The 16,169-nt window shown below is 38.7% G+C and overlaps 1 protein-coding gene across 1 annotated transcript in view; it reads right to left on the reverse strand.

The window, feature by feature from the left end:
- Positions 1 to 5,221: 5,221 nt before the first annotated feature.
- Positions 5,222 to 16,169, reverse strand: part of INO80C (INO80 complex subunit C) — a 28,207-nt gene continuing 17,259 nt past the window's right edge. The window contains exons 2-5 of the mRNA XM_027680273.1: positions 15,135 to 15,245; positions 12,427 to 12,538; positions 10,674 to 10,741; positions 5,222 to 6,003 (exon numbers count right to left, since the gene is read on the reverse strand). Coding sequence (XP_027536074.1) covers positions 5,872 to 6,003; positions 10,674 to 10,741; positions 12,427 to 12,538; positions 15,135 to 15,245 — 423 coding nt within the window. The 3' untranslated portion in view covers positions 5,222 to 5,871. The remainder of the gene's footprint in view (positions 6,004 to 10,673; positions 10,742 to 12,426; positions 12,539 to 15,134; positions 15,246 to 16,169) is intronic.

A 16,169-nucleotide genomic window follows, 5' to 3' on the forward strand; every position in this document is an offset into this window, starting at 1 on the left:
GCCTGGAGGTTTCACACAATTAATTGTTCTAATCATTGGGCTGGAGCTCAGACCACAGAACACACCTCTATGTAGGTAGGGTCACTCCTTCATGCCTTTCCGTGAGCACACAGGGGTTACCAGCATCCAAGCTATCTAAGAGAGGATTTGGGCCCACAGACAATTTATTAAAACATCCTTAATTCTGTCCCCCCTGTGTGATCTTTACGTATTAGTCATGGAACTAATGACCAGACACACAGTATGTAGGCAATGTGTGTGAGTTTATGGTGTCCTTTTAGAGGCACCCTTTCCTCCTGGGAGAAAAGAATCAAGGGAAGCTGCTGTCCCTCAGGATACAAATGAGATCACAGACAAATTCAAACCTCCCTATTTACCCTTGCTTACTCAGTGCCCAACACAGCTCAAGTATCGGCCAAGCAGACAAGGCCTTCATCTCTGCTCACAAGGGTTTATTGCTGTACATTTATCAGATCTATACATCAGCATTCAGTGTACACATAAACCATTTGTTTTGATACGATGAGGCAGGAAACACTTTCTTCCCATGCACAGGTAGATAGCTGTCTTCAGAAATTCCAAAACCTGATGCTGAGAACTTGCTTGTGTGTGACCTGTGCTGAAACAGAAGTACCCACACACAAGACATCTATTCTTCTTTACCGCAAACTATGCTTTGGATTCAAGACTTGCAGAGAAAAGGGACATTATTCTCATGGGCTATGCCTGGTTAGAGACTTGTAAATGATTTCTTCACTTGAGAGAAGAATAGTTTTTACATCCCAGGTTTGGGACATTGGAGAAGACTTCAGAAAGTCCATGAACCAGATGCAGTTTTCTGGGTGCTGTGCTGGGTGCACTGGAGTCAAGTAACTGAGCTACAGCAGTCAGCATGTGATAACTGATGGGAGCTCTTGCCTAGAGCAGAACAAGCTGGTAAACAGCAACCACAGCCAGCCCCAGAACCAACTTATTGTCTAATCCACTAGTATTATGTTTTTTATGTACAGATTATTGATTTTAGGCTGCAGTGTCAGAGACAGCAATGTTCTGGGCACGTGACCTCATAGGTCATAAACCATGTGCAATTACACAGGCACTACTTACCAGTATTTTAAACAGTGTTTGTTAATTGTTGTTATTATTCTCCCAAGAGATTAGTGCCATTGCTGTCTGTAGGCTGTGATTTACAGTAGTGTAATCATCTGAAAATACTGGATTTGTTAAGCTTCTCAGATAATACAAAAACAAGTCAAGCAATACTTACAGATACCCAATGGACTTAAAGAAAATGTTTTTCTTTCCTCAAGATGTATTATTTTATTACGTTCCAACCATCCACTGGCCAACAGGCCCAGTGAGACACATACTAAAATGAGAAAAATATGAAGGAATTTCTATGAATTCTAATATTAGTGGTATGATCATCTTAGTGTGTCTGAAGTGTTCAGTAACAATAGATACACCGCTTGACTCTTCTTGTTTAAAAATCAGGGGTTTTCTCTCAGAACCTCATATCAAGTCTGTGAAAGTCTTCTTCCTTGAAGTTATTCAGATAGAAAAACTATGTTCTATTTGTTTTGACTATATAAACCATGTACATTGTTAGAGATTGTAAGAGGCCTTAAAACCAGTTGCTAAGTTTTCTAATAAATAATAAATTATTGTTGTATGAATTTATTAAAGATTACTTAGCCCTTCAGAAGAAGATTGTAATCATGCTTTTCAAGCTTTTTTCTTTAATAGAGTAGACTTAGAAAAACCTTTTTATGCTTATACTGGTTAATTTTTCCTTTGATATTTTTCATCAGTAAAAAGCCCTCCCCTTTGTTTACCTTTATTTCCTTGTGGTTTGGTGGGGTTTGACACTTTCAGGCCTCTATCAAAGGAGATCAAGGCACATCTCCTTGCATGTGCCTGCTACTCCTATCCTCCACTGAAGCCCATACAGAGAAACTCCATAGGGATCCAGGAGGTTATGATGGGAGAAAGCCAGGAAGTATGGGATAGTGAAATGCAGGGGCTACAAAACGAGCTGGCCCAAGGCCTCTCTGAATTGAATTTTGCTGCTTTCCAGGATGTGGGGCCAAGGTCATTCCTATTACAGACAAAGCCAAGGGAAGGGCTGGGGCAGGAAGTTTCCATGGGTACACACCTGCTGTTCGAACCAGCAGCGAATAATAAAGGTAAGAGCCCTGGAGCTCCTGCACCCTGCTTTCCCATCCACTAAAGAGCATGGAGGCAGCAACTGCAGCTGTTGAGAGCTTCATTCCTCTCATAGCTCTCGTGAACCCCTTCCCTTGGGAGCAGCTGGCTCCAGAGTCCCAGAGCCCCATGGGATCCAGCCTCTGCCCCAGCTCAACACAGCATCCTTGCAGCGCCAGGGTTTAGGCCACACCAGACAGTTCAGCTACAGAGGTTCTGCTGCCCTGGGGCTGACCACTGCAGAGGCAGTTGCCTGCTTTGTCCTGGCCTTTGAGAGCAAGCAGATCCACCCAAAGTGTGGGGTAAATACAAGCTACTGCAGTCTTAAATAAAAACAGAAAACCCCACAGTAAGCTGGATGCAACACACCATCTCCAGTGTTTGCTGGACCAGTGGTGTGTGTTAGGTAGGTAGCTGCATAGGGAAACAGCAGCTTGGCCTCTGGGATAGCACAGATGAGGCAAGGAAAATATGTTTTCCACCTGCCAAAAAGACTAAGGCTAAAGCTTTGCCAGTTGGACCGCTCCTTGCAAGTTGCTGGACAAACTCAATTCCCATTAATGTCAGTGGGATTTCTGTGGGAGCTTAGCAACTGGTGCACTGTACGGCATTACAGGGGGATGACAGGGGAACGTATTAATGCAAATGCATGTGAGGCTGAAGCCATCCATGGTCTGTATTAAGTAATGCATTCAGGTGATACTTCCCAGATAGTAACAGTCATATTAGAACAGATTAGTCCTCGCTCTGACTGCTGGCTTTCTGCTTTATAGATGTGGCAGTGCTATTAGTCAAAACATATTCTCCCCAGGTCTGAAATGGTATTTGTTGCTGCTTCTCTTTTCTTTTGTTCTCTTTTCAATTTAAATTCAACTTACGTATATTTATCTAGATAACATCCTGTTTATATATAAATGTACTTCTCAATTTTCACTTCTTCTAAAGCTGTCAATAAGACACTTTAGAACTACTCTGTGGCACTGATAAGCTTTTCACTTATCCATATTTTCTCTTATATAAAGCAAGGGAGGTGTTGGTCTGTTCTCTCAGAGAGGGCACTGATGAGAGCAGCAGGTTCACATGCTGTTCCCAAAAGGAACCCAGCTGCACTGAACACCATCGAACATGTTGGCCGCTAGACCTGTTCTGTCCTCAGCTTCCTACTAAAACAAATTTGTTTTGATTGTTCCACATAGTAAACAGTCGTTGATCGATGTAATGCTGAATGGTGCTGGTGGCTGATTCATCACTCTTGGCTTGACTACTGCACAGTGTAAGGAGTAAAAGGGAAGTACTAACAACTAGGAAAAAATAGCCAACAATGGAAGAAACATGGAAAGGAAGAAAAGGGAATCTAGCAGCCATCATATGGATACAGAGCATTGAGAGAAGAGTCACTAATGTTTCTTCCAAATCTAAGATGTATTTACTTTATGATGCTGATTTATTCAGCAGGACACTTAGATTTTGAAAATGAAATGCATAAATGTTGCGCAGCAGAAATTAGCCAAGAGGCAACATTCTTAATATAGAGTGCAGTAGTGCATGGAGCACTTCTGACGGTGGAGGAGCCTGGGTTCCTACACAGTCATTCCCAAAGAATGTTAAAAATATTTGCGGGAGAGAACAAGCTCATGAAATTGATTTTGTGAGCTGCTGTCTACTTATTTAAAACAAAAATGATCTTACAGCAGTTCTATGTGTTTTCATATCAATGCTAAGCTTATCTTATAAACACATCTTCAGTATGTAAAGTAAGTTAAAAACATCCATTATAAAACTCGAATGCAAAGAGAATGTGGCTTGGATGCTTACAGGCATGCAGAGAGATATCCTGTCTTATTCTTTTTTGTACTGTGATACAGTTGTAGCCTTATCTGATATCTAGGGCTTTGAAGGATCTATTGTAAGCACGTCAAAGACTTAGAATTTGTTTTTGGCAATATTAGATCACAAAAACTGAGGAATGAATCCCACCGACTTTCATTAAACAATGTATGCCATTACTGCTTTTCCTGGTTTGGAGTTGAAATTAAACTAGCATAATAACACTTTGCATATTTATTCTTTCAATGAGAAAAAAATAATCTTAATTGTTATGTCTATAGAAATGTGCACTTAAAGTGCAGCTTAGAAACTAACTAGTAACTGCTGTGTGCTGCTTGGGCAGTCAAAGAGAAGAATGTGCCTTGCACAAGATCCTGATGTCCATGATGGAGCTTCTGTGCGACAGGAATGCTGTCCTGTGACCAGCACCTTATCTCCTCAGTGACCTGGGAAGACCAGAACTAACAAGCTATGGTGCAAGTCTTCCACTTGGCAGTTTTATACACAGGAAGAGAGCATTTCCACAGCAAGGAGTAACTTGCCTAGCAGCCCTGGAGGCTAACACCCACTGGCTCCGAGAGATAAGGGAGGGAAGTGCCACAACTAAAGGGCAATTCACGGAATATGGTAGTGAAGGCTGTGTGATTGGGGTCTAGAAGCAGTTGAGCCTGAACTTGGAGTCCAGATCAAAACCTTACATGAGCCTAAGGCTGGGACAAAGATTCAGAAGTCAGAAGATATCAAATCAGCAGCCTGTCATAAGAAAGACGACAGAAAGAAAGAATGGACAGAAAACCTTCTGCCTCCTTGGCCCCTAGACTTTGTTTCAGGAAGTCATGGTCATTCTGACGTTGGCATATACTTGTCAGCCACCACGCCAGCAAGAGTCCAAACTGTTCTTCAGTCTCCTTCCTCAAAAGTGTGACATTGTTCACTTGCTCTCACTTATTCTTTTGGTGTTTCATGGTGCTAACTTCAGTGCTCTCATGTAGAAGGTCTTGCCTTTCTGAAGACCATCCGGGTGTCAGAACACTCTCAATGGACAGTGGAACTCCTGCTTTTTAGCATCTTTTTTTAAAAGTCTGGGAAATAAGTACTTTTTTTCATACTAATTAGTACTAATACCGTTCCAACTAGGAAAGGTAGAATAGTGAGGTTGAGAAATGAAGCACTCAAAAACTGCAAAGTGTCACGATTAAGAGTTACCCAGTGATTTGATTTAATCCTGTTATGTGTATTCATTAGGGTACTTTACAAACAAGTAGGAGTCCAACTTTATTTATGTTGGCAGTGCTTCAATGGAAATATTTGTGTGAAGCTGTTCATTTCCACAGTGCTCAGTACCGTAAATAGTCATCACAATAGCAGTACTTGCTAGGTATTTTAGCTTCATTTTACAGATGGGACAAACTTATTTATAGCCAAGTGGCAAGCGCATCTGGTAAGGGGGTTTAGATGTTTGGGTATCTTGGTGCCTTTTCCTTAATTGAGATGAGGATTCCTTCTGAGCCAGGGCAGTACATAAAATATACAGGGTGGAGATGAAATCCTGTCTCTACAGAAATTAATATAAATGAGACATTATGGTGCAAATACATATCCTTAAGGTCTAAGTTATTCTGTTCACCAAACCAAATTGCGAACAAATTGGCAAACTAACAAATATCAGCATTTACGAAAATTAAATCCATATGTTCTTCAAATCCATATATCATCAACTACTTCCAGATGTAAAAATCCATGGATAGTTTTAAAGAACCTCAGTCCCACAGTCAGTTTCCATCATGATGCTCAAAATCAGCACTGTTCACAAGCGATGTACGACAATATTTAGTCTCTTCAGGAAACAATACTTGTTGCTTTCCTTAGAGCTAGGTATCCTGTAACCACATCTGAAGGGAGCATCCGAATATAAGCAAATTCTTCGATAGTACTAAATCTTAGCTTGCTCTGGGGATCTGTGTAATTTGCCTGAAAAACAAACAATGGTAGACACACTATTCAAATAAAATTTCAAATCATAATAGTAAAAAAGTATCTTAATTGCAAGACCACAAAATAGTGAGTTTCTGTTCCCAGTAACAGCACTGCTGTTCTACCATGTGACCAAAAGTTTGTCTCTTTTTCTTTCTCCTTATGTCAGAACTTATGAGGCGTTAACAGACCCCTATAAAATCACATTAGAAATGCATTAAACATAACAGAGGGCTGAAAGAAGTTACATATAAAACACGGCGCAAAAGAAATTCCTCAATTCTAAACTCACCCTAGCAACTCTGTGCCTTGTGCGGTCTCTCGCAAGGCAGCTCTCCAAACAGTTAGGCTGCTGCCAATAAATTACCCACCCCCAATAAATTATGGGTGCTCTCATAGCTTTGGACTGTTTTTCTCTTAGCTTTTAATTTACTTTAAAGTGGTTGTTAAAGCTAGGGAGTCTCAGCTTATGGTTCTGTGACTGAACCGATAAGAAATTTGAACTCAGCATTGTGTTTTGCTACAGATGCCTGCTTTTAGGATAACAGCCTGGCCAGCTCACCCTGGGCTATGCTTGTATCCCCAGCTATATTTGGACCCTGGATGCCTGGGAGCGGTGCCAGTTTCCTTCTATCCTCTCCCCTTCCCTGTTGCTACAGAAACCTGGAGCTCGGATGAGCTCAGGGGTAGGCCAGGAGGCTGTGCTGGGAGAAGGCAGGCTTCAGGGTATTGCCTCTCCACCTTCAGTCTCCAATACAATCACTGCCTGTTCAGCAATGGATTAACAAACATCTCCCAAAACTTCGAAAGTGTTTTCCGTACCACTCTTTAACACGAGATGGTGGTAGGCTGCAAGGCACAGGCAGTTGGGATCCCTTAAGACATTGCTACTAAAAATAGAAAAGGCCAGGAAAAGCTGGAGTATTCTTCCCCTCCATACTGTTATAGTGCAGAGGCCTCTACGATTTTTATGTTGAGAAGCACCTGTTGACTATGGTAACAATCCAGTTAATCATTTGGTGTGATATGACTCAGAAAATTTAGTGTTATTTGTAGTTTGTTTCTTTACAAAGAAATGTCACCAGGTTAATTAAATGTAGTCAGCTAACAGTCAAGCCATCAATTAATTTTCAAACATAGAACATTAGGAATAAATTTATCAGTGGTGGTAACTGCATGGTTACAGCAGGTATAAATTCATTTTTATTTCAAACTTTACCTCTGGCCTCATGTAAGAAAAGGCTAACCAATTAGACTGCTTTTCAAATGTGCATGATTCAGTAATAAGCTAGCCAAGCAATATCTGCAATTTGTATTGTGCACCAACCTAGGTTAAAAATACTATCGCAATTCTCCACCATTCTGATACTTTGTATTGGGCTGCACTGTTTGCAGACACTAATGTATGATAACTCATTTATGCCATGACTTCAGTCTGAAAACAAACTTTACCAATACTTCAGCAATAATTAAACAGATTAGAAGAGTAAAGCAAGATGATTTTGCAAAGAAAAAACTCTGTCATGTTTAAAAAACTAAGTCAAAGGCCAGAGAGACACACTCTTAAAACACAATAAACTAGTTATCTCAATCTGTTTCTATAGTAACAGGGCTGATCCATTTTCAGAAAAGGAAGAGAAATTTGAAGTTTTGGTGTTTTTTTTTAATCTCCTTTACAATAAATTACTCTGTTTTGCATGTCTAAATACATATCTTGCAAGTTTGGAAATAATAGGTTTATTTTCCAGTGTTAATATAGGAAATAATAGCTTTTGAATTCTAAGCTGCCTTACAAATATATATAGGCTGTTCCGCTGAGAACATTGGTAAATTTAATTCCATTTGTGTTACACACAGAGAGAGAAGAGGATCAGCAGAATTTAATTGTGGCATTTAATACAAGTGCAGGTATACTGATTGAGAGTGTTTTAATATACTTCTCTTTTTGTACCTGCTAGACCATTTAATTCTTCCTTAAATGGGTAATGCTAAGGAATTTATTTTCTTTTTTTTTTCTCCCATGGGGAATCCAGCATTTCCATAGAAAATATATTCTTACACAAATGCTTTTAGATTTTACACAGAAAATACAGGGGCATTTTTCTAATACTAGATTTCTAAAATATTCTATTGTCCTACATATCTTTCCACTAGGAAATGATCTTGAAAGTGTATTTAGCGCTTCTTATGAAACATTTCTAGACCAGCAATTTAAAGGACACACTGTCTCAGTTATTTTAATAAAAAAGATTTTTTTAAACACAGTAATTTTATCATAGTCTGGAGAACCTTGCAGGCCAGGTAAAATAGGAAACTTGACTCACAATGCAATTAGAGGATGGAAAATTAAGGGGAAAAAAAGTAGAAACAGAGAAGAAGAAAACAAAAGAAGCACTGAATGGATTTGTATAGAGAGTATTTATACTGAGCTAGAATACTTAGAGTACATAAATCACTGATGGAAAGCAGGAGATGGTAAAGAAAGCTGGGGAACTGAGAGAATGACTCTTATTTCCCATGACTAAACTGACCCTTAACTGGTAGGGATGTGGTCTCCAGTCATATTTACATCCTGCATCATCACCTTGCTATAGGTGCGACTGACTAGTTTTGAAATGCATCAAAGGTCAGTGCTGGAAAGCATTATATCTCCTTGGAGATGGGGCAGTGAAAGGAACTTATGCTCCTATGCCTTCTGCCCCACAGCTTAGCCCCAAACAGAGCAGAGATGTTGCAACAACTTAATAACACCTGGTGTAAGTGCTACTAACACTTGCAAAGCAACTCTAAGGGGAGAGGATAGGGAAAAGATGAGCACCACTAAGTGACCCAGTATAGAATTTTTGCTATGTTGGTGAAATCTGCTCATTATTATTTCATGTGCCCACCTATTCCCCATTCCTCTATCCACTGCATCTTTATATAGAGCAGGGGTACTTATGCAAAGTGCTTTATTCAGCTGATCCCTGCTCCTTCTCTGAAAACAAGCTGCTATTATATCAAAGCACTACTGCTACAAGTACAAGAATATAGTCTGACTGGCTGGAGGGAATTATTTTCCCTAGGTTTGTGAGCAGTCTCTTCCATTTGCTGTCTGCCTGTTCATCTGTGAGGGAAATGTTGCTTTCCCATTCCCTCTTGAACACCAAGGGTTACCAGCCTCTATCTGAGCAACCCACTCCATTTCCAAATCACATTAGGAGGCACAGGCTGCAAACATGCCACCTCCTAGGTGCCTTATTTAAATGTGTTAGTTATAAAATTAAAAAGTCAAAGAAAACACATGCTAGAATGTGCAAGATTACAGTTGGTGCCATAGCTGTTCTTTGATGCCTTACACTGTGTATGTACTATAAGGTAGTCCTTAATTAAGTGCTCACTCATTTTGTTTCCTAATGAGGACTTTCACCTAATGCAGTGTACAGAATGCAAATGGTATGTTAACCTGCATCTACATAACAAATGTGTACCTTTAAAGACATCTCTGTGAGGTGATATCAAGCCTGTGAAGGCGGGCTAGCGCCCTATGGATGAAAAACAGATTAAACCAGGAAAAGGGGACCCAGAAATTCTATCTAAGATTCTTTGGCATTATAAAGTTTTCATTACTGTAGTTAGTTAGTGTAAACATTACTTAAGCATTTTTTTAGTCCAAAATACAACATTCACATTCATTTCAATTGCAATAAATAGACAGGCTTCTGCAAAATAAATCATCGGGAGCTGACAGTGAAAAGTGAAAAGATATGCTGTTACTAACACCTGTTTTGTTTTAAGGAAAATTATTCATGTCACATAGGAACAGTTTCAGCAGCAGATACAAATTTTTTGCTGGGCAGAATTCAATGACTTACTCCTGTTTTGTGCCAACCGAATCTTTGGGGAATTCAGGCACCAAATCGTAACTACTGAGACTTTTTGGAGCATGTGCAAACTGTATCTAAGTCAAACGTGAGGGTGGGGGTTTTTTTCCCCTTTTTCTTTTTTCTTTAACAAAAATATGTAAAAGAGGCCATATGTGACACATAGGATATACATGTACCAAACTCCAAGTTCCAGCTCTGAAGCATGAGGGTATTTGAAATTCTCAAAAGTCTATGCCAAGTGTCGGTTTCTGGCTGATTTGTTTGAGGGAAAGTTTGAGAGCAATGATAAAAAAGATTTTTTTTTTAACTTGGGCCAATCAATATAATTTTGCCTAATCTCATTATTCAAAATTGCTGAGCCATCTTTTTAAACTTCCTCTACAAGATACAAAGAAATAGATCGGCCTCACGCAAACATTCAGTGTGGAAAGTTTCAGTCAGTGTGGTTATAGCTTGGCAAAGCTAGCAGTCATGAAGACTGTGGACTACCAGCTTTCAATGCAACGATCTGGAGAATTAGAAATCGTGGGGACCAGTGTAGATTCTACAGCTGAGGAAGTGGTGTCATAGTAGCCACCTGGCAGGACAAGCTATCTAATCTGTCCTGACATTTATTAACAACCTAAGGATTTTGTGATGTAGTGATAGTAGCTGGGGTTTGGCTCTAAATCACTGGATAACTATTAAGACCGAGGCTGAATAGGAACCTCAGCATGTTCATCTTTTACAAAACAATGCACCAGCACTACTTCATTGTGGAAAGTGAGATGCCAATTTTGGAGGGAAAGATAAAATACTTACCGGAAGTCCTGAAATGTCAGAATATTTCTTGGCAGGCTTAAAGGAAGGAGGAGCATCAATATTAAAATCTAGAGACAAACAAAGGGATAAACTCAGTGTTTTATGTATATTTTAATACATAAACCTAATTTCTGAGATCTCTTAATTAGCAAGACCAAGGCAAAAAAATATGAAACAGAATTACCTCTGAAAACATTTAGCCTGTTAGCACTGTAAATCACAGTCTGATCCTGCTCATCTCTCTAATAGAGTTCAGCAAGCAGAACTTCCGTCCCCAAAAGGAAAAATGCAAGACCTATTCAAAATGTGTTGATTTTTTCCAAGTCTTAATGAATTCCCTTGCAGTCAGTCACATGCAAAGAATAGCCTTTATCATATGCATGCTATATGTTAAGATCATGAAACATTGCTCAAGATCGAAGCTCTGAAAAACTATAATCCACAAAAGCAAAGTAATCTTTTAAATCAGTTAAATCTTTAAGCATGTACCACTTTAAGCCCAGTCAGTGACCTGGAAAATTGTCTGAATGTTTAAATTAAGTGGTGGAAATTGCTGTTCTTCGATGCCCTTTAGATGGCAACTCTCATTCATAAACATTTTTCAAGATACAGTTGGTATGTTTACGTAGTTAAATCCCCAATTTTGGATGTTTACAGAAATATCTTGTACCTGACTCATTTCTTTGTTCTTTCCTGATCTCATTTGCAACTCATTCAGATGCTAAGATCAATTCAAATGCTCCCTTCATATCAGATTTTTAACGTATCATCTTATAATTCAAAAGACCCTAATGCCACAGACAGCTGGTTTTAAATATGAAACTGAATTTCTCTTTCCTCCTTCTTAAAAAAATCCTGTAAATTTATGGTTGCAAACAGAGCATAGTAGAAATAGCAACATCAGCATATTGTCAGTTACAATAGCCAGGAACACACGGTAGTCTGCATTTTTCTGTAACAGTTGTGTCTAAAACACTTCAAAAAATGGCAAGCTATTTTTGGATAAAGTACCACATCTGGCAAAAAGTATATGCATATGCTCAATTCTGAAATGCCTCCACTTGCTTAAGTAAAATCTGAGGATCCCATTCTGCCTCCAGCTAAGTTCAATAGTATCCTACTTTACAAGTAGACTTGAAGTAAATCTAGATTAAGACCACTGCTGTAACTCTCCTCCTGTGGATGTACACCAGCTAGGACTCCTAATCGGGACTGATAATAATGTAGTTTCAGCTGTGCTGTACTAAAGAGGGGATGTAGGATTTAAATCTCCCAAGAATCTAGGATAAGGGGCTAGATAGGAAGCTTGGGCTAAGGTATAAGCTTCTGCAGGTATGTGGCTTAGCAGAATTAATTTGAAAATAGTTCAGATATAGCTAATCAAACAGCAGCCACCCATCAGAAGACCTCTGGGCTGTATGCAGAGGAAGGGCAGGCTCCTAACCAGTGAAGAGGTGACAAAAACCTGATGGGAATAAGGGTTTCTGACCTGGTTTGGATAACTATATTTCCTTTATTAAACTCTCTCTCCAAATGTATTTGAACTTTGTCGTGATACTCTAAATTATTTGCTTTCCCCTGCTTTCCACTTGGGGCTCACCATGGTGATTGGACTAGTCTTAAATATAGTACTGACCCCTGTTCAAGCAGGATATGGCATGCACTGATGAAATAATGTAGATTTGTTTTAAAGAAAGTTATTTGTGTGGATTCTATTATTTATAAATACATGCAAAGCGTCTAAGCAGCTTACAGCTAGGATCATTTAGTTGCCATGGCAATGCCCTTTCAGAAGCAAGAATTTGTTTTAGGTTCTTCCAAGTTCTGTTCTTCTTGCCAGCTGCTGCTCCACCAATGCCGGAGTGCTAGAATTAAAAATATGGTGTTTAGAGAAAAAAATAAACAAAGAATACTAATAACACTTCTATTTCATAGTCTTCCTGAAAGGTCTCATCTTGTCATGAACCATTTGTTATCCTCACTTATTTCATCAGTAGGATAATATACTCTACACTTTAATCTTGGCTGCAAGAAAAACAAAGCTTTCTGGACTGTTTCAAAGCTTCTATGTTTTCAATTAAATGAGGGAAATTAAAATCTGTCCTTTACATGGAAATAGAAAATCAACGTGGTTAGGTTTAGCCTGAGATTACAGGATTCTGTATGTACTCCCTTCGTATTAGAACTTATTACTATGAAGCTGTGTCTGAAATTGTGATTACACAGCTAAATTTTCTCTCTCCTTTTTATGGCATATTACAGGTGAAACTCTAGCTCTTTTACAAATTATCCATGACTGTAGCAAACACAACTGATCTTGCAAAATGTAATAAATACTATGAGAAACTTTCTGGAAATTTTATTTTTCTTTCAAAGGATAAAAGACAGGATAATAGAAAAAGAATAATAAATAGAATGTTGGCTGCCAAGACAATTTTGCATTTTGAAAGGTACATTAATGGAAGGCTTGTCACAGGTACTATAATGGTATTTTCAGTTATCAAATGTGATTGCTAAAGACTAATTTATTTATGTCCCTCCAGAGACAGAAGCTGCGCAACATACTGTAATACTTCTAAATGATCAAAGGACACAGATTTATAGCTCTACGTCAGAAAAGAAAATGTTCTTACAATTGGGGAGTTGTTATTTCTGTTAATAATTACTACCTGCCACATGAGTCTCATAGAAACTCAGCAAAGTTCCACAAACAGTTTTCTGCTGTGAATGGTTTCTAAATTAACCTGTTAAATTGATGAGAATCATAGGAGGAAAGATGCAATGAGAAAGCTTTTTTTTGTAGACATAAGATATATTAAGATAAGATATATGACCTGAGCTACTTCTGCACTAGTGAAGTTCAGAGAAAGCTGGAGCTAGGACAGGTGGAGCTACTGCTCTATAGCGGGTATTGCTCTATACAACTGTCAGAACGTCTTCTTCCCCTTCCCCATTGCCAAGGGATGTAAATTCCATTCAGAAAGTTTAGGAAAAGGTAATTTCTTCCTTATTCTATGCTCTTAAGTATATCCTCTGCTGTGAGCTAATGGTTCAAACTTTGGCATATGTATGAGGGATAGACACTATTTGATTTATTTTCTTCCTTTTAATGCATATTAGGTGAAAGGATGCAAAAAGTCATCCAAATTGTTACTACTAGGTCATACCAATGAAATGCTAGTTAAAACTCAATGCATTTCTTCTCAAATTAGTTACTGTATTGGAGAGGACAATTTCAGATTTTTTATTATAACCGGCTATTATTTCTGCAGCAGTTGCCAAAGGCCCTGTACCTTCATTATTATGTTAAGCATGCAGACATTAGAATTGCCTCTTTGGTAATAGTGACATTCTCTAAGAACTGAAGGATCAGCACAAGGCCTCTTGGCTATTTAAATCCTATATGGAAGCTACATGGAATGCCTCTGGGCACAGAAGGAGCTTTTCCAATAAGCCCCATTTCTCAAAGATGCTGGTGCTTGCTGGAGGATTAGTGAGCAAAGTATACAGTCATTTGAATGCCCCTCTCATGACAGAAGTCTGCAAAGCAGATATAGAGTGACTTGCATGTCAGAGGTAAATTTTATACCCCCTGCCAAACCTGTACTTAGTCAGCTGTGCGATGCCCAATTACCCAGGGTTTATGCTGTGAGATATTGTATCTTATTCATACAGAATGAAATCTGTGATAAAATCCTTCTTTCTAAGTACTGGCTTAGGACCAGCAGTCTGAGAAGTTTGCTTGTCTAGAAAGCATTTGTACAGTGTGCCAATGAGTTAGTTGGCTTTGACATAGCAAGATAAAAAGATATTAAAAACAAACTAGCAGTGACAGCATTACTAGCTGTAATCTTCCTTCACCTTCTCCCCCAGTTTAAATCTCAGAGTGTTTAGGAGCCTGTATTTCATCAGCTGTCAGCATTTACATGACTGAATGCCGGCAGGCCAGTCTTCTGGCATTTGCTTCTAAATCTGGCAATGACGGGAAGAAGACACCACAAGTCTGTTAAGAGTTTCAGAGACCAGAAGAGGAGCAAAATGCCATTTGCTATTGACTCTCTGGCTGATTTGTAGTTCAATTGCTTTGCAGCCTGCCTTGGCTAGGAACTGGAACATGGGATTCCTACCTTTCACAGTGGTGTTAATTGTTCCTCTCTAGCTTTGGTAGTTTGTGAGATACCACATCATAAAACTTCCACACTTACCTGGATCTAGCAGGTTTTCTGACTCCATTCCAGAATTCAATATAGCTGTTCTGCCTCTGGACCAGTGCCATTTTCATGTTATAATATAGTCTTTGGACCATAGACTTGAGGTGAATTTCTTAAAAACTGTCAACCTTTTATTTGGCTGTTAAGCTGATTTTGTTAATATTTACATTAGGAATATGATTATTGGAATCTTAGTTAATGTTTTATGGGAAAAGTTTAGAATTTCAAGTAGTTAAAATAATATACTTACGATGAAGTTTGGATCTTTAAATGGTAAGGGCTTGACGGTAGTTTCCACTGATCCTGTGCTGGAGTCTGTGTTCAGAAATTTATTTTCATTCATGGCCTCTCCCCCTGCACTCTGCAGAAAAAATACAATCTTACTGCTTGTTACTCTGAGCAAGTTTAACTGGACATGGAGCCGTCTGCTGTACTATCTACCTGTTGCCTTTTTAGCCTTCCTATGTCTTTTGAATCTTTAAAGATGTTGCAAGCCAAGAGTGAGGAAGCATGAAACAGAGCATTTATCAAGCAATTTACAACTGACACATAAAGGGGAGGAAGGGGATAGAGTGGCCAAAACCCACTGAGTAAAAAACGCATTCAGTTTACTTCAGTATTAATGAAAGCCATCTCTATATAAAGTGCAAGATGGCATGTGCAACCCGAAACAGCAGAAATGTACACTGGATCTATTTCAGAATGTTCTGTATAAAATATTAATAGGAATATATAAAATTTATAAAAAGTTTTTTTCTCAAGATTCTAGAGAAAAATTGATCAATCATTTTATACTTCATCCTTGGCTTCAACTGTGCCTGAGTGAGGACTGAGAGAAAAAGTATATTATTATATATTATTTTTATATACAAGCCTCACAAAATCTACATGTGTGCTATAGGGTTTTCTAGGGTTCTTTTATGGTTTATTTATTTAGCAGGAAGAGCAGTTGGAGAAGGTGTGTGTGTGACTGGAAAGCTAAAAAAGTTGTGCAGTATTCTAACCAATTTCTGATGGTTCTGCACGGCTGAGTTTACGTTTTTCTTTTATTTTGTCAGTGACCTGTAAGTCTCCACACTACCAGAACTAGCCCATGCTACGTACGTACATATTTCTTTTGAAAACCTTATCTATATGGAAGCCAATGAGAATTTTGTCTCTGAGTTTGGCATTTTAGTCAATAGGATATCATACCTTGATTTTTTTTTTCACTTGAAGAACAAAAAGCTTGGCTAAAAGCTAAGTCAATATTTACTGAATGGGTGGTTAAAATGCTCCTTTATTT

The sequence above is a fragment of the Neopelma chrysocephalum genome, unplaced genomic scaffold (genome assembly GCF_003984885.1).
Source record: "Neopelma chrysocephalum unplaced genomic scaffold, ASM398488v2 Primary Assembly neopelma1_22b, whole genome shotgun sequence".
Classification (NCBI taxonomy): Eukaryota; Metazoa; Chordata; class Aves; order Passeriformes; family Pipridae; genus Neopelma; species Neopelma chrysocephalum.